The 22,155-nt window shown below is 42.7% G+C and overlaps 1 protein-coding gene across 1 annotated transcript in view; it reads right to left on the reverse strand.

The window, feature by feature from the left end:
- KCNQ5 (potassium voltage-gated channel subfamily Q member 5) overlaps window positions 1-22,155 on the reverse strand; it is a gene marked incomplete at its 5' end in the record, with an annotated part of 638,988 nt that overhangs the window by 60,366 nt on the left and 556,467 nt on the right. Inside the window, 2 exons of the mRNA XM_045294328.1 lie at window positions 6,828-7,048; window positions 14,932-14,958. Of these exons, the coding sequence (XP_045150263.1) occupies window positions 6,828-7,048; window positions 14,932-14,958 (248 nt within the window). The remainder of the gene's footprint in view (window positions 1-6,827; window positions 7,049-14,931; window positions 14,959-22,155) is intronic.

A 22,155-nucleotide genomic window follows, 5' to 3' on the forward strand; every position in this document is an offset into this window, starting at 1 on the left:
GGGGCTTAAGTGGAGAGGAAATGTTTTGAGAATGATGAGGGCAATGAATGTACAAATGTGCTTGACACAATTGATGTATGTATGGATTATGATGAGAGTTGTATGAGCCCCTAATAAAATGATTTAAAAAATGTCAATAACTGGAGTTCCAAAAACAACAAAAAAGAAGAGGGCTGTGTTCTTAGTTGTCATTGATTTGCTTCGACTCTTAGAGGCCCTATGTACAATGGACTGAAACACTGCCGGGAAAAGATACATCTCTATAAATGTGTCAACTCCAAAATGCTGATTATCTATATTATATTATTTAGATGTAATATATATAAACATTTATATAGCTTGCGAGAAAATTAAGACATACCTATTTTGTGAAGGAAGACAGCAGACTGTGTAAGATATGGAAACAATAATAATTTATATTTTATCAAGGTTTCAAGGGAGGGGGAGTAGCTGATACCCAGGGCTCAAATAGAAAGGAAATGTTTTGAAAATGATGATGGCAACATATGTGCAAATGCGCTTGATATACTTGATTTATGGATTGTTATAAGAGCTGTAAAAGCCCCCAATAAAATGACATATATTTTAAAAGTCACTATTTCTTTATCAGCATTTTCAGTGATCTTACACTGACAGCCTCAAACAAGGGTTTCCCTAGATTGGTGGATTTGGCATCAGAAGAGGGAGGTTAAGGAAGAAGAGGATAAACTTCCTGGCTTCTGGAGATGTGGAGGGTTCTGGCACCGCTTGCATTACATATTTTTATGCTTTTTAAGTAAGACTAGTTTAAAGGTTATTATTATTAATCTCAAAGTCGCCAGGGCATCAGCTTGGGGCGTGGAAGGTAGGACTGGGGATAAGGTAGTGGTAAAGGAGACGGACCCCGGTTTCCCTTGGTGGTGGCTGCGATGTGAGTATATGGGCTGATGGAAAGTGAAGAGGAAGAACCCTATTGCAGCCCCAATCCCTTTACCTCCTTTGTTCTTTTTGCCTGTTAAAGGAGCTAAGCCAGCCTGTGCATTGCCTTGTGGAAGTAATATGACAGAAGAAAACAGAAACAAAATGAAGCACGGTGCTACCTTTCAAATACTTCTTCTGTATGCCATTTCTGTTCCGCTATCAAGGAATGGGGAAACGGAAACTGTAAAGAGCTAGGCTCTTCCCCCCGAGTCCACAGAGAAAGACAGATTTCCCTGGAGCTGGCACCCTGAAGTCCGACTCCCAGCTTCCACTGGGTCGCTGTGATTTGGAATGGACTCAGTGGCAGTGGAAATAGTAAAAGCTGGGATTGTTTTGAAAAGACTCTGTGAATAATAAAGGCAACTCTGGGGAGAGCTCAGAAGAAATTCTCGATTATCCAGAATACACGTGGCATCAGCAGCAGACTGCTGCTAGACAAGAGGTTGTGAAATGTGCTTCTGGTAAGGTTGTGCAAGTCAATGATGAACATATGTTTGGACAACGGAAGAGGGTGAATTAAACATTTTTTAAAATAAGGCGGCAAATGGCTTGTCTGAATTACATTCAATAGTTTTGGGGCAGGCAGAACTCGTAAGTGGGTCAGGAAATTCTAAGTAAGATGCTAAAGAAGCTGCACGCTCTCTCGTTGTTGCCTGCAGCACCACGCACGAAGAAAGAGATGGATTTGAAAATGAACTGCACCAAATGAAAGCCAAATTATCTGGAAAATCCGGTCATACAAACTCGACACCGGTGTCCTAGAATTTCATCAAGGATATGGCTACACAATCGTTTGTTAGAGGTTAAGTTTGTGACTGATGGATCTAACCAATGACCACAACAGGAACCCATCGACTTAGACTGAAGGGGACACAGTGGGAATGAAAGAGGAGAATGCTGTCTGGCTCTTGGAATTCTACAGGCAAGAAACAGGCCAAAGGAGCTACATCTCCTGTCCTTCACGAAAAGCAAAGGGTCATGCTTGGTGCAGTTCAGAGACCAGCAGAACTGTGAGAAGAAGCAGGGGAATGAGGACTGTATTGGTTTCAAAGGGGGGAAGCCTCTCAGTGTCTTGGGTCTCTAACAATGGAGGAATGTCTTCCTAACTTTCAAAGACTCAAATCGGCATCAACTCAACTCTGGAATGTGGTTCATCAGAAGGATAGGGCTACAGATCGAAGCTTCAGGGGTGGGGCTGCCAGGTCCACAGCGCTGGAGCCTGCTTGGGATGAGGAAGTGGAGTCACTATTTAGGTGGGGATGATGCCCATGACCAAGGAGTCTTGACCAAGAATTCAGAGAAAGTGACAAACACCCAGAGGTTGAAGGGCTGGGTGGTTGTCCAGATGGGTCGAGGGAACAAAGGATTATTTTCAAGCCTTGAGAGCAAGTGTAATTTGTTCTGCTCATTTTCACACTCAGCTGGTGACCATGATCTCTTCTTTCGCCTCACTTTCTTCCTTTTGCAATGGAAATATCCATCTTGTGCTACCTGCTGCCTTATTGAACTTTGGACAAAGATAAGTTATATTCTTAAGTTTCACAGGTTCACAGATGAAGAGGAATTTTGTCCCAGGATAGGACAAACCTCCTATCAGTTTTACATGATTCAGAAAATGAGATTTTGGGCATGGTATGGATTTAAGATTTGGAGGATGGTGTGATGAGGTGAATGGGTTTTGCATGTGGGAGGGATATGGAATTTTGGGAGACAAACAGCAGAATGTTATGCATTGATTTGCATCCCCTTAAAATATGTTTGGTAAATCCTAACCCCTAAACCTGTGGTTATAATACCACTTGGGAAAGGGTTGGTTATTTTATTTATTTATTTTTTATGTCAATGAGGTGATACTATATTAGTTAATCATTTTAGAGACTTAAAAGAGCAAATATTTTTAATATAAATGGGAGAAATTGGAGGGATAGGAGGGATATGGATTAAGCAGATCAAAGAAGCAACTATAGTTGGGGACAAACCGATGTGATGGCATATGAGCCCTCTAAGCAACTAAGAAACTGAAGCTGAAGGGGCAAAGGTCTTTCTCTCTGATCCTACAGGGAAAATAACTACCTGGAGCAGGCACATGAATTCAGACTTCTTTCTCGAGAGGAGCCGCTGGCAGGCTTGAAACTGCCTGTGATCTTTCAGTTACAGGCTCACTATTTTCCAAATCTCACTTTTAGCTATTCGCAAAAGATGGATCTGAATCTCTCTCATTCTGTTTGCTCGTCACCCACTTTCCTAGAGGATCCTAAGAGGCAGTGCACTGCCTGAAATATGTAACAGAAAGAAAGAAATAGGAAACAATTGCTCTACAAGTGGACAAGCGAATAATCACCCAATCAACCAACTAAACAAACAAGACCCCCCCCAGCCCTGCTCCGCTCCAGCCCCAGGCCTCCCAGGACAGTGTAGAACTACTCTACAGGGCGTCTGAGATTGTAAATCTTTACAGGCGCAGGCAGCTTCGTCTTTCTCTTGTCTTCATACACGGCCAGGGAGTCAATGTCAATTCACTGTGACCCTGTAGGGCAGGTTAGAACTGGCCCTGTGCGTTTCAAAAAATTTGAAAACAATTCCTAGGCCCAAATTTCCGGGTCTTTTTCTTATCTATGCAGTTTTCTATTTTTAAATCCTGGGCTGACCTCTCTACTGTGAATTTATCAGATTCTCTCAGAAGCTGAGTTTTCATGGGATCTTTGTTTCTTTTTCTTTTTGAGGCATCCTAATGAGAATACGAAAAGTTCATTCCTGAGCAAATTTATAGCTGTCCACTGACGGCAGAGCACAATTAAACACCTTTAGTTTGGAAAAGACCTATAATGTAAGAACTGGAAACACAGTGGCAATGCTTTCTGATTTATCCTTGTACATAGTTTTCTATGGGTAGTAAATATTTTCTAAAATACTTAAGTACTTAAAACCTGGAGAGCCAGTATAAAGAAAACTGTATAAGCAAACTTAATCTTCATTTTACAGTTACTATCTGGTTTTTTTGGTCAGTTAAAAACACAAAAGAACTTCTGTTTTCCAAATATCTAGTGCTACGTTAAATCAGAGGGGAAGATTCTGAACATTCAGGTACAATGAGGAGTCAAGAGTCACAATTTCCTATTGCAGGTGGGCAGCCAGCAAAGCTACTTAAATCGAGCACAGTTAGGCTTCCGGTCACTTGGGGAACTCAGAATCAATTGAGATGGGCATCAACCAGGGAAAAGCAATTCCTGTCTAACCAAACAGAACCGTACTCGTAAGAAACGATACATAGAAGAGATGACAGGAGACCTTTCCAATTTGTGATTTGGATGAGAATAGAACTTTGGTTTCTATCCATCTGACCCACCTTTGCAAATACTGAACAAACTATGATGGAGAGTCTTTCCCAAGATTCTTTTCCGATGGACAAACAGCACAAGTAGAATTCATTTTCCATATTCAGAATCCAGATTCTAAGAGCTTTCTACTTAAATGTGCCCAGCCAAATGTAAGGGCTGCGTTGAGTGCTTTTGGAAGCCCCCTTTAGAAGAGTCTGGGCTCACGTGTGTAATGCACATTTGTCTTACAAAAGTGTGAACCCCAAACCTGGATTGCCGGAAGCGACGTACACAGCAGCACACGCAGGGATGCTGTGACGCCGGTGAGCAGAAGCTCTGCTTGTAGCCCAGGCAGTTAAAGCTCGTTAGAGAGGAGCCTGCCCTCGGTGAAGGCTGAGCCCCAGCACCGCGCCCACCCAGTCAGCACATCACTGGGGGAAATCAGTCTAAGGAGAGAGGTTTGTCAAGTTCCAATTAGAACCACCAAGGGTCTCTGAAGTTGGGGGAGAGGAGAGAGGACAATGTATGAAATGAAAGGCTAATCATTTACTGGAAAATCTTTTTCTGTTTTCCTATTATAAAAGTTTCACATCCTTATTGTAGAAACATTAGGATTATACAGAAGAACCAAATGAAGGAGCACTATATAGTATAATTTCACCACTTGAAATGAACTGTCAATATAGTGTTCTAAATCTTTCTGTACCTTTTCTTCTAGATATGTGAGTTTATTATATGCATTATTCATGTTTGTGTTTATTATACATGGACGATATATTATACTCGTATATGAAGAGGGGGGCTTCAAAAGAGTTCATGGACAAATGGAATTAAAGGAGATTGGAAGTTTCCATGAACTTTTTTGAAGCTATATAGATATGTATATAACTATAAATAGATCTAAAACAGAAATGGACTAATTTGTTTTTCTGTGATCATTTTTCCATATCAACAATAATTTTTAATTAACAGGATAATTTTAAGGCCTGGCAGGATTTTATTATATTTGTGCACTCTAATTCATTTAACCCAGATCCCTGTTGGGTATCCAGGCTGTCAAAGCTCTATTGGAAACACAAGCTATTTAGTATTTTTCATGACTATAAACAATACTCGGGTAGATTTCCTTGTAATTACATCCTTTATGATTTCATTAGGATAAGTTCCTAGAAATGGAACTGGTGGGTGGTGTAGGTCCAAGCTTATGCGTATTTAAAAAGCTTTTGAAATATATTGCCAAGTTGCCTTCCAGAAAGGATGCCCCCATTGACATTCAGAGTCTATTCTGAGTGCAGCTTACAGCTTTCTCCGAAAGCTTTGTCTGTTACTCTTGACCCAGCTGCTCATGGGCTCGGGAGAAGAGAGGAAAGAGAAGGCACGGAGGAGCTGTGCCCACAGTGACTCAGGGCGCAGCCCGTGGCTTCGTGGAGGAGCGTTCAGTGCCGGGGGACGAGGCATCTTCTGCCTCAGGAAGCAACAGGTGAAGGGAAGTGTGGCCAGATCAGGATGTTCTGGGACCAACATGAAAGCTGTGAACTGTGCCAGGAGGGGCCCCAGGTCAGCGTCCTGAGTGCACACGGAGAGCATGTGACCCCGGGCTGTGGCGAATGAGGCCCAGGGAAGAGGGCCTCCTAGTGGTACTTTGAGAGTGTAAGAGCTATCTCCAAGGATCTAGGACTGAGCGGGGAGCACCGCAGGCTGGGGCCCCAGCAATTTCCTCACACAGAGCCTGAGATCACTCTGTGTGTTGACCCTCAGTTGTTAATGTTATCCCTGGGGCTTCCAGGGCCTGGGAACATCCAGGTTATGCGAGGGAATGGGAACAGAAGGGTTGATAGTGTTTGCAAATGCTACGCTTAATAGAAGATGCCATTTGATTTTGGTTCTTTGCCCAGCATAAGCAATCCCGGGGGGCATACTTAAAAGGAAAGCTAAGCTAATGTTAAGTGAGAAAAATAAAATGTTTTATTTGATAAACTTCAAAAATGATGTAGCACTCAATAAAACATGCTGGCATGTCAACTTCTGCATAGTATGATAACTAAAATAGGTTCCTTCCTCCTGTGAGAAGAACTTGGGCCTCAGCTCTCGCTGGGAGACTTCAAAAGAATTGTCACCAGGGATCTTGCTAAAGAACGGAAACGGGGGTCTGGATTTCATGGTCGATGGCAAATATTGGAAAAGGGCCACAGCCCTTCACCGCTCCTCAGGAAGGTGCTGCTGGCTCAGGCGGATTGCCCTGGGCCCTCCGCTACCAGAGACAAGCTGTGGCCACACGAGCCTGCGAAAGAAACCGTGTGCTAGAGATAAAAGTGAAGAACTAGGAACATCTTGTGGGCTTCTTCGAAATGCAGCTTTAGCCGCTGAAGTTGCTTCTGAAAGTAAACTGGGGTTTGGTACGTTTGCCCAAGGCAGTGGATACATTTCCAATAAAACAAACAAGCCATTCTTTCCCCAGGGCTGTTTCCTTCTATCTTCAAGTGGCACCATGGCAAATTAATCACTGCACAATCGCTCTTAAATAAATGGTTACGGAAAAACAGGCCTTACCGTCGATCACAGGTTTGGGCTGAGAACTTTTGAGGCGCAGCGAGGGCCGGAAGCGGGTCCGGTCGTTGAAGCTCCAGCTCTTCTGCACTTTGGTAGGGCTGCCCTCGGCTGTGATGTCGGTGCTTGGGGACCTCCTGTCCCCGATGGAGGCTTGTCTGCTCTTAACGCTCTGGCCCCTCGGGCTAGCCATGCGCACTCGCTCCTTAAAACTTAGCTTCTGACTGTGGAGAACAGAGGTATGATTATTCCATTTCAAGCAATGTCTTCCACTCCACGTTGAGTTAAATAATTTGATGAACTGCTAGATTTCATTAGCTACAATGGTTTCAAGCAAGTTGGAGCATAGCAATGTTATGTGTCCCCTTACCGAAAAGCTGAGCTTGATTTAATCTCTGTGTTGATGCTCGTTGGAAATTAAATTTCATTCTACAGGTACACACCCCCCTCTTGGAATGACCATGGAAAGGACTCAGGGGAGTACGGCGGTGCACAGAGAGGGAGTGGCCTGAGAAACCTCCAGGTACTGGTTTGGTAGTGTGTTGATTCTGTTTTAACCTCAGCTTTGGAGATGAAAAACACTCTGATTTGGGAGCATGTTGCTTTGTAATTTCTAAACATTTGTACAGGGAAACAGGGACGGCAGGTTCATAAATATCTACATTCTGCATGCATTTTATATTTCAGGCAAGAGTGTGATCTCCACTAACTCATGCAATCTCCTAGCAATTGGTAGCGTCCATAATACTAAACACACAACACTTAACATCACATTTCTTTATGCTTGCATTCATTCTTGGGAGAGAAAAACGAGCAAGATGGAATAGCCCCAGCATAGAATGAATGCGATGACTGATTAACGGAAGGAGATGTTATGTTCACTAACACAATTTCCTGCTATTAAACAGGTTATTGATTTGCTGTGGCAGCTACTGGTAAATTATATTTGTCCAGACATTCCGTTCTCAGATGCCAGCCAAAGACTGAATTCTTGGGGCTGCTAAGGGAAAGAAGCAGTCGCAGCAACAAAATGCAAAGTGCACTCCACGCTTTTGAGGGAGAGAGGTGGGGTGAGGGGCAGGCAGCTTCACAAGGCGGAGTCAGAGAGACCTGGGTTGGAATCCCAGCTTTCCCTGCTTCATAGCCAAGTCACTGCACCTCCCTGGGTTTTGGGGTCCTTCTCTCTTAAGACGGAGAGGACAAAAACAACACGGCTAAGGGATTTCTGTGGGAAGCAAAGGACGTGGAATGAGAATGGGAAGTGCTTAGCACGTGGTTGATGCTTGATGAACTATTTGGTTCCCTGGTTGAACAACATGATGCCCATACTGCCACTTAATTGTACATGTCAAGACGGTTGAAATGCCGTATGTTTTGATACAAAGAGGAGTCTGTTTCCCACACACAAGAAAAGTTAACATGAATCTTTGGCTCCCGGCATAGGGATGGTTTTCCTGTCCACAGGAATGTGTAAAAGCTTTGCATACTCTTATTTGTTTTCTTGTTTCTTCTAGAAACGGCTTGTGTTATTCATTAGAAGGTGTTATCAATGGGAGACACCTCAGGCTATCCGGAGCCTGGGAACTGAGGGTGCAATGAGCTTGCAGGGAAGATGAAGAGCCCATTCTCACGGACAAGGGCTGTCTGAGACAGAGTGGAGGCTTTGTCTTTTCCACTTACCGCAACGTCCACTGTCCCAAACTGCAGCATGCCGACAGCAAATGTGTTTTAGTGGCTCTGGTTTGTAGCTAACAAGAAACAGTAACATTGATTTTTCCATATGTTTAGTTACTTAAACAACGAGCGTCTCAGAAGACACCACAGTTGACGGGGTTACCATGAAAACAAATCAAATCATGATCCGTGGTGGTCAGAGAGCCTGGTGACAGTAAACAGTAGACTATGCAACTGACAGCCCGCTTCTGAAAAGCAAACAGAGCGAAGTCTAGCACGAGCAGCGGAAGGCAACGTGCAGGGAACAGCTTGGCAGTTTTGTGATGGGATCAGGTGGGTTCAAGAGTTCTTTCCAGGAATCCCAGCAGTCGAAGGATTTATGCGTATGACAGATGCGATTCGATGATAAGGTTATATGAAAAAAAGCAACATCATAAAACTGCATCTTTCTATTCTCCAGCTGGGGTTCCAGTGCCATTCGAAAGCCCTCAGTTGAACAAACCCATCAAAGCGACAGTGCTCCAAATGCTTACTTTTTCTAAGCTTTTTTTTTCCTTCAAATTATTGTAAAAATTCCAAGTCTCTTAAGTTTGAGCAGATCTGTCTCATCACTTAAAAGGATGATCTGTCCTTTCCTCCGATTCATGAATGGCTCAAGTTTACACAGCTATTTCTACAAGTTCCTCACTCCACCTGCTCAAATCCTCTTACCTTTGTGGAACCGACAGGTGCTAATTACTAGGGAAGGCTGGCTTTAATGAATGTCATGTACATTTATTTCTCAAACTTTCAATATACATCTTTTTCTTATGCTCCCCAGATGATCCAGAAACTGGTCAAAACATTATAGCACCATTTAAAAAGAACCTTATGTTTTCATTTTAAAATGTTCTATTGCTGAAAACTGAAAAATATCTAAAATGAAGGTAGTAACTGCACTAGGTCTACATGGATTCATCTAAATTTACAAAGGTGTGTTTTACAATTGTGTCCATGCATGAGAATACTTTTGAAAACTGTCCTTATGAAAAAATTTTGAGATTACGTCTACAGATTAATACAAGTCCAGATAATGTCATTCTCAGAATCCCAGAAGCATTTAAAGTATTTAAAGGGAATACAAATTCCTTCTAGGGGCCAGTCACTCTTTCCTTAATCAATTACTCATCACTGTGAATTGCGTGAAGTCTCATTTCTCGTTTGTCCTCCTAGTCTGTGGATCTTGCCAATGTCTGATACGAGAGGAAGCTTCTCAGGGGCTATTTCAAACTGAACTCAACATTTCACATATGAAATTAGAAAAACAAAGTTTCAATTATTTTCCGACATACTTTTATGAAAGCTAAGACTAAGATACGAAGCCAGAACTTCTTAGCCAGGCAAAACTTTCTTTCTGAAGGCCAAGATCTGTTCTTGTGTCCTCTAACAAAAAAACTCCTTTTGGCTGGTCTTCTACTTCATCTCCTCTTCGGAAATCAACAGAGCATCTTGATGAGATGGCTAGCTAGTCAACTGATTAGCTAGGTATTATCGAAAACTCGCATTGATTAAAAATATAGACTCTCCACTGGTACATTCATTTTCATTATTTCCCTGCTTTTTGTAAACATCATTTTTCAAGGCAAATGTATGCAACAGTGTTTTTTTTTATGGAGAAAGCAAGAAAGCATCACCAGGAGATGAGACAGGAGTCTTCTCTTTAGAGAAAGTAACGCAAAGGTCACGAGGGTCGTGGATGGAGCATCTTTCTCAGCATGCAGCTCCACATTCCCAACCGAGGGCCATATTTTGGGGAGTTTGCACAATCTCTCTGCAAGGAATGCTTCCTTCTCAAGGAACCAGATGTGCAAGCTATTCAAATGGTGCCACATGCAGTCTACTACTGAATATCCTCTGCCAGGGAACTTGGGCATTGCCACCCTATAGTCATACTCTCGGACTTAGAATACTGCAACTATTGCTATACTTAATTAGGGCTTAAGCCCTTCATCAGACAAGCATTCGACAAATTCCCACCTCAGGCACAATATGGCAACGGAATCATAACCACCGAGGGCGTGCAGCAGCTCAGCATTTGTCCAACCACGCAGGACCCCCACGGGCTCACTGCCAGCACTGCGTGGGACCCTGCCTGTACCCTCCAAGGTGGGAGAGAGCATCAAAGCAGGCAACAGGCAACCAGGGAAATCCCAAGCAGGTTGAAAACCTCATTCAAGAAGTCCCTAGGAAGAGTGAGTCTCTGAACCGGGCTCAGGTGAAGGTGGCAGTGTAACCTGGTCATGCACCTGAAGTTAGTTGGCATTCTCAAATCTCATGTCAATAGCCAGATGCTGGGTACCTCTGCTTCCGTGAGGTGTACATTCTGAAGAGCTTCTGCTTATTACTACAGAACTTACTAGGAGCGAGGGAAATAGAGCAGCACATTACTAAGCATTTCACCACCAGGAAAGTGCTTAGGGATTATTTTTCCCCCCTTAAAAATAAAGCCATTTGGTTTTATCATTTATTTTTATAAACACACTAATGATGTTAGCAGTACACACTAGCACTGTAGTTTAATTGTGCTGCTTGAAACCTATCTGATGATCTTAATGAATGGTTTGAAATAATTAGATTTGAAATTGGCATGGCAAATGATGGTTATCTATGTGTCAGCATCTGTTGCATGGGCATTGTCTGTGAGTATCTGTCACCAGTTAGCAGATAGAATACATGTACAAAAGAAAAAAAAAATTGTAAAAATTTGAAAAATTAAGTTTCTCATTTCTAGTCTCAGGATGTGGTTTTAAAAGTCAACTGTATTCCTCTATGAATACACGTGAGCAGGAGAGCCCACTTTGAAAAGCTGGCCAAACAATCTAACATCATGCCAAGAAGGACACAAGTTCTCAATGAGAAAAAGAGAAAAAAAGAGTCTTGTTTTCCTGAGTGTAGTGTAACACCACATGCAGATCGTTCATTGAATACAGAAGAAAGCAAGTGAAAACACTGGAAAAGAAACCCAGAAGAAACCTTCCAAGAACACACGGCCATTTCCACTGTGCTCAGGAGTTCTTTCCCCAAAGGCACACGCCCCCCTCGGAAAGCCAACCAGAGTGGCTTAGACAAAGCACTCAGCCAATCATTTCCCAGCAGTGTAATGTAATAAAAGCTTTCACTTTTACCACGTGCACCTTTAGAACACTCTCCGAAGTACCTGGGAAAGCACCTTGGAGCATCTAGTATAAAGAAACCTGAAAGAGCTCTGTTAGTGCTTTATACACTGTGGTTAAGGCAGCTTAACACACAAGGGGCACGGAGGCCACGGTTGCAGATTCAGGAGATAGAATAAGTAGAGATAAGTGTATTTTAATATACCACGTAATTTATATGGCATAATTATTATTACTCATAATCCCTGAGCCTCATCTGATGTGATCTGTTCTTACAGTAATAAAAAAACCTAGCAAGTAGGAAGAAGGGAAATTCTCATTGGTAAACTGGCTGTTTGATGGACAGCTGACCTCTTGTTGAAGGAGGTAGGACAGAGGGCGTTAAGGTCAGGATCCTGGGTTGATATGGTCAGATGGGTTCATGATAAGTTTTTTTTTTAATCAAACATTTTTATTATTTACTTATTTAGTTAATTAAAAAAATCATTTTATTTGGGGCTTGTACACCTCTTATCCTGATGAGTTCTATTCCCTACTACAACTGACATCTATACAGTAAAAGAGGGGGAAAATCTGTTCAATTTAAAAAATAAGTTGTTCTTATGGGTGATGGTGTGTACTTTTAAAGCAACCTTTTGAATCTGTTACCAGCAATGCCAAACCATCTTGGAATTCGGTGTTTCTGCTGGCCTAGGACATTGCAGATGAACTCAGCTTAGGTATATATTAACATCAATGAAGACAGAATCTCCCTTCTCCAACAAAAATATTCCAGAGCAGGGAAGATTGTGAACTAAGGGTGTGTATGCACATGTGTGGTGTCCTGACCATTCTGCAATGAGAAGAACATCTCAGGACAGACCAGTCTTCAAGGCCCTGTCATTCAGATGGAGCGCCAGGCACCAGGGAGGGTTAGTCATTGGCATAGTAAATTAATCTCTGATAGGATTATTTAGGGTTCGTAGCACAATGAAAATCAGAAGGCACGATAGGAACTAGCAAGCAGGCTTTGAGATATCTGAAAGGTAACCAAGTTGGCTCCTGCTTGGGCTGAGCATGTTTATTCTGTTTATCTGGATCACCATTTATAACTCAATGGCAGTCAATGGCTCTGAACTTGGGTGGAGTTAATGAGCTCATTTGCAATTGGGTCAAGAATTCATCAACACTATTTTCTAGATCTGGACCGGCTTTCTTCAAAGGGAGAATTCTCATTACAAATGCATTTTTTTCTGTTTGGTTTGGATAAAGAAAAACTTGTTACTTCCTAATATAATTCTGTTGTTATTGTTAATACAATCGTCTTTCTGCATTTATTAAGCAGTATTAAAAATTCCAATGCATATGAAATGCAAGATAGAAAAGCCAAGGCAATATTAAAATAGCAACCTCGGCTAATTTCCTTCAGCATATTGCAATGTTTTAATTTTTTCCCTCTTTCAATATTTCTCCCCCTTTTTCATTTTTGTTGCTGTTTTATCTCCCTTTAAATTGTGCAATAAAAGGTCAGGGACATTTTATTATTTGATCAAAAGTGACTTACTGAGCACATTCACCACCACGCCTTTATAGAATGACATGACAGAAAGTTGGGGGATAAAAGCCTTAGGTGTCCATGAAGCATTGAGTAAAGTACATGGTATAGCATGTGCATGGCATGCGCCAAGGTGGTTTCTGCCAAATAGCTAAGCACCATAAACAAGCCAAGAATCTCTATACTGCCCACCTGGTTCGGTGGTTCTGTGAACATTGGACTACATATGTATATGAATGACCTTCGAAACCACAGCCGTGCGCATGGACAAACACCTAGGTAAAGGTGTTTTCCAAAATCACACTAAAGAGACTAAAGCAGCTCATGATGGCTGTGACTTATTTGCAGTAACTTAAGAAGTTATTTTAAAGTAAAGCTAACAGAGGAGAAGACTGGAGGAGGCAGCATGGAGTCTAGATAAAGGACCACGAATGGCTCAGGATTGGCCAGTCTGCTGATTTCAGTATCTGTGCAAAGAATGCCCTGAGTCTACCAACAAGGGCATCTCTTTGGGCAGAAATATCTGACGTGGAGAAGGGCAACTCTTCAGGCTATTAAAATATCCAGGATCTATGACCCTGGAATACCCAATGCTCTTTGCTCTAACTCTCTGTCTACTAAGTCAGAGAGGAGTCTTGAAACCATTCCTTGTGTAAGTTACCTACGCAAGAGGAGTCCCTGATGTTTGTCTTGTCGAATCTATCCTGCCTCCTGCATGTTTTGGTTTATGAAACTTCTGAAGTTATGAACCCAAAGGCTCATCACCTCGAGTGAATCTTCACAACTCACTTTAGAACTGTCTATAAATCACTCTGTGATTTTCAATGCTATGATTGAAACAGTATAAAACTAAGGGAGAAATCCTTGGACGGGCACGGACTCCACACTCAGGGGCTGACTCCTGGCAGGGGGGCTGCTTTTGCTTCCTCTTCCTGAGGTATGTGCCAATGATGGAAAAAGACCATCGACACACATCCCTTCCTCCTTTCCAAGACCTGGGCTTCTGCTGCAGGTTCTGCCTCTTCTCTCCCACACATCAGTGCAGGTCTGCTCCGGGAACTGTCCTTCAGGGTTTTGCTTCCAGACTCAACCCTTTCTCGACCCTCTCTAACACCAATCTGTATGTTATCTTCCACCTCTTATTCCAGCTAGGTCCAAGCTGCTGTCTTGTCTGATTCAGCACTGACTTCTAAGGGAGGAAGAAGTAAAGTACCTAGGAAAGTTGCCTTCTCTTAGAGCAAATCTCAGTGGGCTGGAGATGTCTCAGCTCGATTATTATCATCTCCCGTACACAGTGCCCTCCTTGGCCAGGAAAACAGATTCTCACTCCGGCAGGAAGGACCCAATGAAGGGGAGGATGTCTGTCTCTGCTTCCAGGGACTAGAACAGCAAGAGAAAGACGTTGCTGTTGTGCACCCTCTAGATCACAGAAGGCCAACACTTGGATAAGACTTCTGAGAAAACACCAGCAAGGAAAAACCAATGACCATCATTAGGGTGCTGCTCCCTAGAATGCTCCATACCGTGTAGATTTTTAAAAAGCACTGAGCGAGTCAAGGGAAGATATTTCTGTTCCCAAGTTAAAAAAAAAATCAATAAAACAGCAACCTTTGCAGGCAATCTTGGGAAAGGTCACTTTTAATCATCTCGCATTTGTTGATCGATTTTACGTCCATGAGACACATTGAAAACATCAGTTAGGCATCAGTTGTATATACAAACATGCAGCAGAAGAGAAATCACAAACCTGCTCGATGCTTCCCCTTGTTCTTTCCTTCAGGTGCGTGCAGACAGAAGAGAAATGACGGTAAACGGATGCATACATTGAGAACATTTGAGAATGGCCAGATTGGGGACTGAGGTAGCAGGTACCAACAGTAGTCAGTTCAAAGCAACGTTCTTTATTAAAAAAATATGTATATATGCACTTGACTTTTGAACATATCCTTTGTAGTGTTACATTTACAATTATACTTTGCCTGTGACTCCAAACCATAGATGCTCCAATAGCCCAAGTCATCCATGGTTACTTAAGAAAAAGGGTTCTGGACCTCCCTGGCCTTCGCGAAAGCACTTAGAAGGATGCTGGTTTTGCTCCCACTGCCATTGCTGGGCCTCAGGGTTTCATAATCTGTATTCAGCCAGAACGGAGCCCTAGCACCTCAGTCATTGTTGAGGCTTTTGACTTTCATATTGTATGAAAAATAAATTGCCTTGGAGTAATCTGGCCCATAAACAATCTATCAGGACTCTTTCTGCCTACCGTAGAGTGGCTTTTTAAAATGCCTCAGCTCTGGGTGATACGGTACAGTGGGCACATCGGAGTCACTACTCTTTGCAAATGAGTTGCGTATCCTGGGGTAGCACACCCTCTGTGTCTTCATTTGGCTTTCCCATGCACAAATGGAGGGCACTGGACCTTTAATTTCTTAAGGCATCACATGGCATCCTTTGAGCTTGGCTGCTTCACATAACTTCATAAAATATCTGAGTCACTTGTGGCAATAACACATTTCCCTGTGCTTCGCCCTTGGCGTAGCCTCCACTCCCTTTGATAGGAAATTCAAGAACAATAAACTTGCCGTCTCTAAATCATTCTGTCAATAATGCTACATTTTGAAATAGCAGCTGCTCAGACCTCAGAAGTGTCTGAAAGAGCCAAACCAGACGAGAAGAGAGCGAGAGAATAAGAACTCGCAGGGCTGTGTGCCTGGCGGGGTCGAGGGAGTACAGCATGGCCAGCTTCACCTGTTACCCCTGGAGCAGCTGTTTCTCAGACCTCATTCCCACCCTTCTCCCTGTGATGAGCGTGGGGAGCCAACGCATCTGATTGCTTCTCTAGTCCCCGGGAGGGCGGAGCACGAGGTGGGTGGATGATGACAGCGATGATGATGATGATGATGATGATGATGATCTGGCAGTCTACCTAAAACTGCCTTCTCTGATGGTTCCATAATTCCTTTCCTATCTAAATTTTCTCCTTAGCACTTATCATTTGACCTACCATTATTTAAAAAAAATGACCTATTCTCACAGTACCCCTTGAATGTGCAGTTGACCCGTGAACCCTTCAAGAGTTCAAAATCCGCATGTAACTTTTGACTACTCTGAAATGTAACTACATTGGTTGGAAAGCTTCCTGATGACAGCCTTGGCCGATTCACATACACTCGGTATGCTGTATGTATGAAAGCTGCAGTCTCAAGAGGCAAGAAGGAAGTTTGCTAAAGGTACTGAGTTGCAGCAACAATGCCCCTGGGTTTCCTCTCCTCTCCTCTTCCCTTCGCAATGCTCCCTGCTCTGGATTCCTTTATCTGGAAGGGGCAACCGTAGCTGCAGACCTTCACCTACAGGACACATCAAGCAATTCTTTCTTCGGCTTCTGGAGGGCACTCCGCCATCACCTGTGGCATGTTTCTCGTGTCCTTTCTTTCTTTTACTTTTTGTTTTTTGGTCCTACATTAAACACAATGAAAATACTTGACCACTGAGAGAAATAACTTTTTATTCAGGACGCCATTTAGTGGAGATAGGAACCGCTACCAGGGAGATGATCCGTACCAGTGTTCCTGTTTTCTAACCCACGTACACGTGGATCCGCCCGTTCAAACCCAGGTTGTTCAAGGGTCAAGTGCAGACTCTATGAGGGCTGAGGGTTACCCTGCTGTTTTCTCCTCCTGCAGCGCTTCTAGAGGCTGGCAAATTATAGGTGCTCAATGGGTAATTGCTGAACGCATTCCTAAATGAATGGATAATCCTTCTCTTCTGAAATTATTAAATTTCAAATGTAGATGCAACTATGCAAATAAAAGAAGTGTTGTTCTGTTGTAAACCAGCTAGTTACTAATGCAAAAATACCCCTGTGAGCCATTGGAAATTACTGCCCTCACAAACCTACAGCCTTGATTAAAGCTGGCCTGCTTTCTCAAGCAAAGGTTCTGAACTTGGCTTCAGGGAATCGATAAATATATTTAAGTCACAGACACGGTTTTGAGTTTTTGTGCATTGAGTATTTTTTCTTGGGAATGAGCCTATAATTTCCATCACATTCTCAATGGTTTAACAAATAACAGCAACAACAAGAACCACTGCATTTAGAAACAATGAAATATACTAGAGGAAGAGCTATCCGGGTAGCTGGGATTTCATGAGCTCTGTCACTGACTGCTGTGTCCTTCTGGACACATAACTGTCGTTCAGTAAATGGAGCTGAAACTCAGAGGTTAGTTACAGGTGCAGAAAAAGGAGGGGGGGTGGCGGCGCAGGGAAGGTTGATAACCACGGAGGGCAGGACATAGGCAGGTGTTTGCATAAATCCCGCCACTCTCTTACCCCTATTTAAAATCGGGAAGCACCAGAGAGAAATTATGTGAGTAAAGTAATAGTTTATGCACAGGGAGAATTTGGCCCACTGCTTCAGTACCTTTTCCAGGCTTCTGACTGATATGTAACCCCAAACTGCCTTCTGTGGACAGTGAAATCATCACCTATGATTATAGACCACTCTCTTCTGTTCACTCGGGACTCCTCTTGTTGTTTTCTAATAGCCTTCCCCCTTCCCATTTATCTACCGTCATGAAGACACAGAGGATATTTCCTATGTAATGCCCATTTTTGATTCATGTACCCAAGAAACACATGGCAAAAGAGTTTCCTTCATTTAAAAAAATTATAATTTTGAAAGGGTCTAATACTCATATCATAACAATTTACAGATAACATTATGAAGAATGGAAATTGCAGAAAATTTAGCTGTCCTCATGTAGAAACTGCACATGAACCAATAGGCAGTGGCTCAAACAGAACAAGGGAGAACACATGGTTCCAAATCAGGAAAGGCGTGTGTCAGGACTGCCTCCTTTATTCAACAACTGCTGAGCAAGTGCTCTGCGAAGCTGGACTAAATGGAGGTGAATGAAGTCTCGGGCTTGGAAGAAGGCTCCTTCAGATGAAGAGGACTCAAAGTATTTACAGAACAAAGAACACAAACAGCCCCCAGCATCTTTCTTTACCTCAACATAAAGAAAACAGAAATCCTCACTACTGGACCAATGGTAAACCTTATGATAAATGGAAAAAAATTCAAAATGGTCAAGGATTTCACTTTACTTAGATCCACAATCACCCCCAGGGAAGCGGTACTCAAGAGTCAAAAGATGTCTTGCACTGGGAAAATAATCTGCTGCAAAAGACCTCATTAAAGTGTGAAGAAGCAAAATGTCACTCTGAGGACGAAGGTGCACCTGACCCAAGTCGTGGTATTTTCAGTCATCTCACAAGCCTGCCGAAGCAGGTCAATGAATAAAAAAGATCAAAGGAGAATTGATGTCTTTGAATTACGGTGTTGGTGAAAATGGACAGCTCCAAATCTGCTTTTGAAAAGGTACAGTCAGAATACTCCTAAGAAGTAATGATAGTATACTAAGAGGGAGGGAGAAAGAAAGAGAGAGAGATTGAAAGAAACAGCATCCTGGCTCACCCTGAGCAGCCAATGCATAGGCTGGCCTCACTAGGAGACACAATATCGCCTTACTGACACACAGCAATACTGGGAGGTGGGGGCAGCACCACCGGAGACACAGTGGAGGAATTGTGCCTGGTCTGACCTCCCCACACCAGGGTGTAACACAATGTTTGAAGCACAACAGAGCAGCAAGGGGAGCAAAGTAATAAAGTCCCCGAGGAGCTCTGAAAATAGACTTTCAGACTTGGGTGTTGGGGTGGGGGTAGGGTGGGGTGGGTGGTGGGTGGTGGAAGGGCTTGGCACTGCATCAGACCTGATTGGAAAACATTCATAAGGGCCAGCAGACAGAACTGGAACTATTCATAGGCTATTCTTTTTCTTTCTTTCTTTTTAAATGTCTCTATATAACATAGGCAGGATATTTAATCCCAAGGAGAAAACAACTGGATTGATGGTTCCGGGGGACAGGGGAGAGGAGGAGGTGGGGGAAAAGGAAGTGGGGAGCCAACAAGCTCAGGGACAAGGGAACAACAAGCAATCTAAAATTGATGGCAAGGAGGGCATAGAATGCCTGGTAGGGTTCGATCAAGTGCAATGTAGCCGAGAGGAAGTACAGAGAGCTGAATGAAGGTTGAACATGATAGTGCAACATGAAGAAAGTAAAAGGAAATCTAAGAAAGAACTAGGAGGCAAGAGACATTTATAGAGGTCTAATTATAGGCATGTACATATGTAAATATATTAATATATAACGATAGGGTTATAGATCAATGAACAGATATTTATAGGTTAAGTATTAAGGTCCCAAGTATTAATGTCCCAAGATGGACATTGGGCTTCTACTCAAGTCCTCCCTCAATGCAAGAACACTTTGTTCTAATAACCTGGCACTCTGTGGTGCTCACCTTTCAGACACAATCGCTGAAGACAATATGGGTGTATAAGCTAATGTGGTGAGGAAAGCTGATGGCTATTAGAAGATATAGCATCTGGGGTCTTAAAGGCTTGAAGTTAAGCAAGTGGCCATCTGGCAGGGAAGCAACAAAACCCACATGGGAGAAGCACACCAACCCGTGTGATCATGAGGTTTTGATGGGATCAGGTAGCAGGCATCAGAAGACCCCAAACAAACAACCATTTCGGTGTAAACAAGGAGGTTGCAATGGAGAACCAAAGCCCATCTGTAGACAATTGAGCACCTCCTCACAGAAGGGTCACCAGGAAGGAACCAGCCATCCAGGGAGCAGTATAGCACTGATGAAATACACACCATTCTTCTATTTCTTTAGTGTGTCGCTTCCCCCCACAATCATGTTTCACCTTACAAATCTGGCTAGAGGGGAGCATGTGCTCTGGTACAGATAAGAGCCTTTGACACACAGAATCCAGGACAGATAAATCCTTCAGGACCAATAATGAGAGTAGTGATACCTCAGGGTACGGGGAAGGTGGGGGCAGGGAGGGCAGAAAGGAGAACCAATTGCAATGATTGATGTACAACCCCCACCCCAGGGGGACAAACAACAGAAACATGGGTGAAGGGAGACAGCAGATGGTGTAAAATATGAACATAAAATTAATTTATAAATTATCGAAGGTTTATGGGCATGGGAGGGTGAGGAATGTTGTGTATTTCGTGGGAGGGAAAAAAGGAGCTAATACCAAGGTCTCAAGTAGAAAGTGCTTTGGGAATATTGAATGCAACATATGTCCAAATGTGCTTGATTCAATTGATATATGGATTGTTAAAAGATCTGTAAGAGCCCCCAGTAAAGTGATTTATTAAAATAAAAAAATGATATTGAGATTTCTTCTCACTTACTTTGGGCATGTTATCAGGAGGGACCTGGGAAAGGACATCATGCTTGGTGAAGCAGAGGCCCAACCCCAAAGAGGCAGACCCTCAGCAACATGATTGACACAAGGGGCTTGTCCAACATAGCAAGGCTTGTGTGGCTGACACATGATCGGGCAGTGTTTGCTTCTGCTCTACCTAAGGGGATTATGAGTCAAAGCCGACTGGATGGCACCTAACAACAGTACACAATCAAAGGACTAAAATTTAAGATCTAAGTGAAAAGAGGGTTTGGAACCATCCATTCACTCAACTGGCGCTTGTGTTTCTGTTCTTGCTAAGCTTCCACGCAACTCCCAAAGCTTCCTTGGGTGTGTGTGTCGGGGGACGGGGACTATGTTTATCTGTGTTCCTCATGTTGAAAAGGATTTAGACACCAACTTCTAAAGGACATAAGCCCATATCCCTTGTTCCTTGTGATGGGAAAACGGAGACCCAGGAAGGGCAGGAAAGCAATGCAGTTAATCATTAATTTTATACAAAACATAACAAATGAATCAGTATATTTATTTACAACAAATATAAATGCAGAAATTTAAAACTGCGTGTGGTTAGTCGTATTGTTTCACTGTACACGATAATCTCATTAAGACCTTCACTCTTCTTATTTTGCTACGGACACTCGTTTTATCTGCCAACTAGATCTGCTCGGTGTGCACGCCACTGGCTGCATCACAAACTGCCCAGACTCCAAACTTCTGAACAGATTACAAAGGCTTCCTTAGAAACTTCCCTCCAGATCAGTGAAACGGAAGAGGTTTTCCTGACGGAATCACCACAGTTAGGGGCCGAGTCTCAGTAAGCACTAGGATTGGCTTTGTTGGGTTATGAAGGCAAACGCATGTATTTGAGAGAAACTCAGACAGATAAGCAACTTGATAACTTTGGAAGAATCTAAGGAACTGACGATTCCAATCAAGCTAGATGACTTGCCTTGGGAATTTCAATTAGGAGTTTCTTTAATTAGATGATGATTATGAAACAACAGAGAGATCTGGTGGTGTAGTGGTTGCGCATTGGGCTGCTAACCGCAAGGTCAATAGTTCAAAAACACCAGTTGTTCTGCAGATAAAGATGAGGCTTTCAACTCCTATAAAGAGCTGCGGTCTTGGGTACCCACTGGGGCAGTTCTACCTTGTCCTATAGGGTCGCCATGAGTCAAAATTGACTAGAAGGCAGTGAGGTTTTCGGTGCCCTTTTTGAGTTATGATATAACACGGATGTGCTCTGCTACTTGAACTAGAGTCTAGAATTCCATGACTGAGGCCTTTAAAAAAATAAAATTGTGATAATTACTAAGTCTGTTCATAATGTTTCTGGTTCTCTCTCCTTGGAGGCACATGATAGAACTGCATTTCCCTATCCACTCTGAATTTAGGCATAAGCATATATATATATATATATATGAATGAAATGTGAATAAAAGTAATTTTATTATTTAAAACATTTTGAATGTTAGTTTCAGATTTCAATCCGATTAGTCCTCTTGTCTCATTTTATACTGTGATCTTATTAAGATGGATGATTTTCTTCCTTTAATACGGATATTAATTTGATCTGCAAGTGAAAGATCAGGGCCCCCCTATAAGGGGATCCAAGGAGAAATGTCTGAGATATTGGCAGTACAAAGGTATATTGCTCTCAAAACACTC

Source organism: Echinops telfairi, unplaced genomic scaffold (assembly GCF_000313985.2).
Source record: "Echinops telfairi isolate 266 unplaced genomic scaffold, ASM31398v2 ScPeMD7_3533;HRSCAF=4204_0, whole genome shotgun sequence".
NCBI lineage: Eukaryota > Metazoa > Chordata > Mammalia > Afrosoricida > Tenrecidae > Echinops > Echinops telfairi.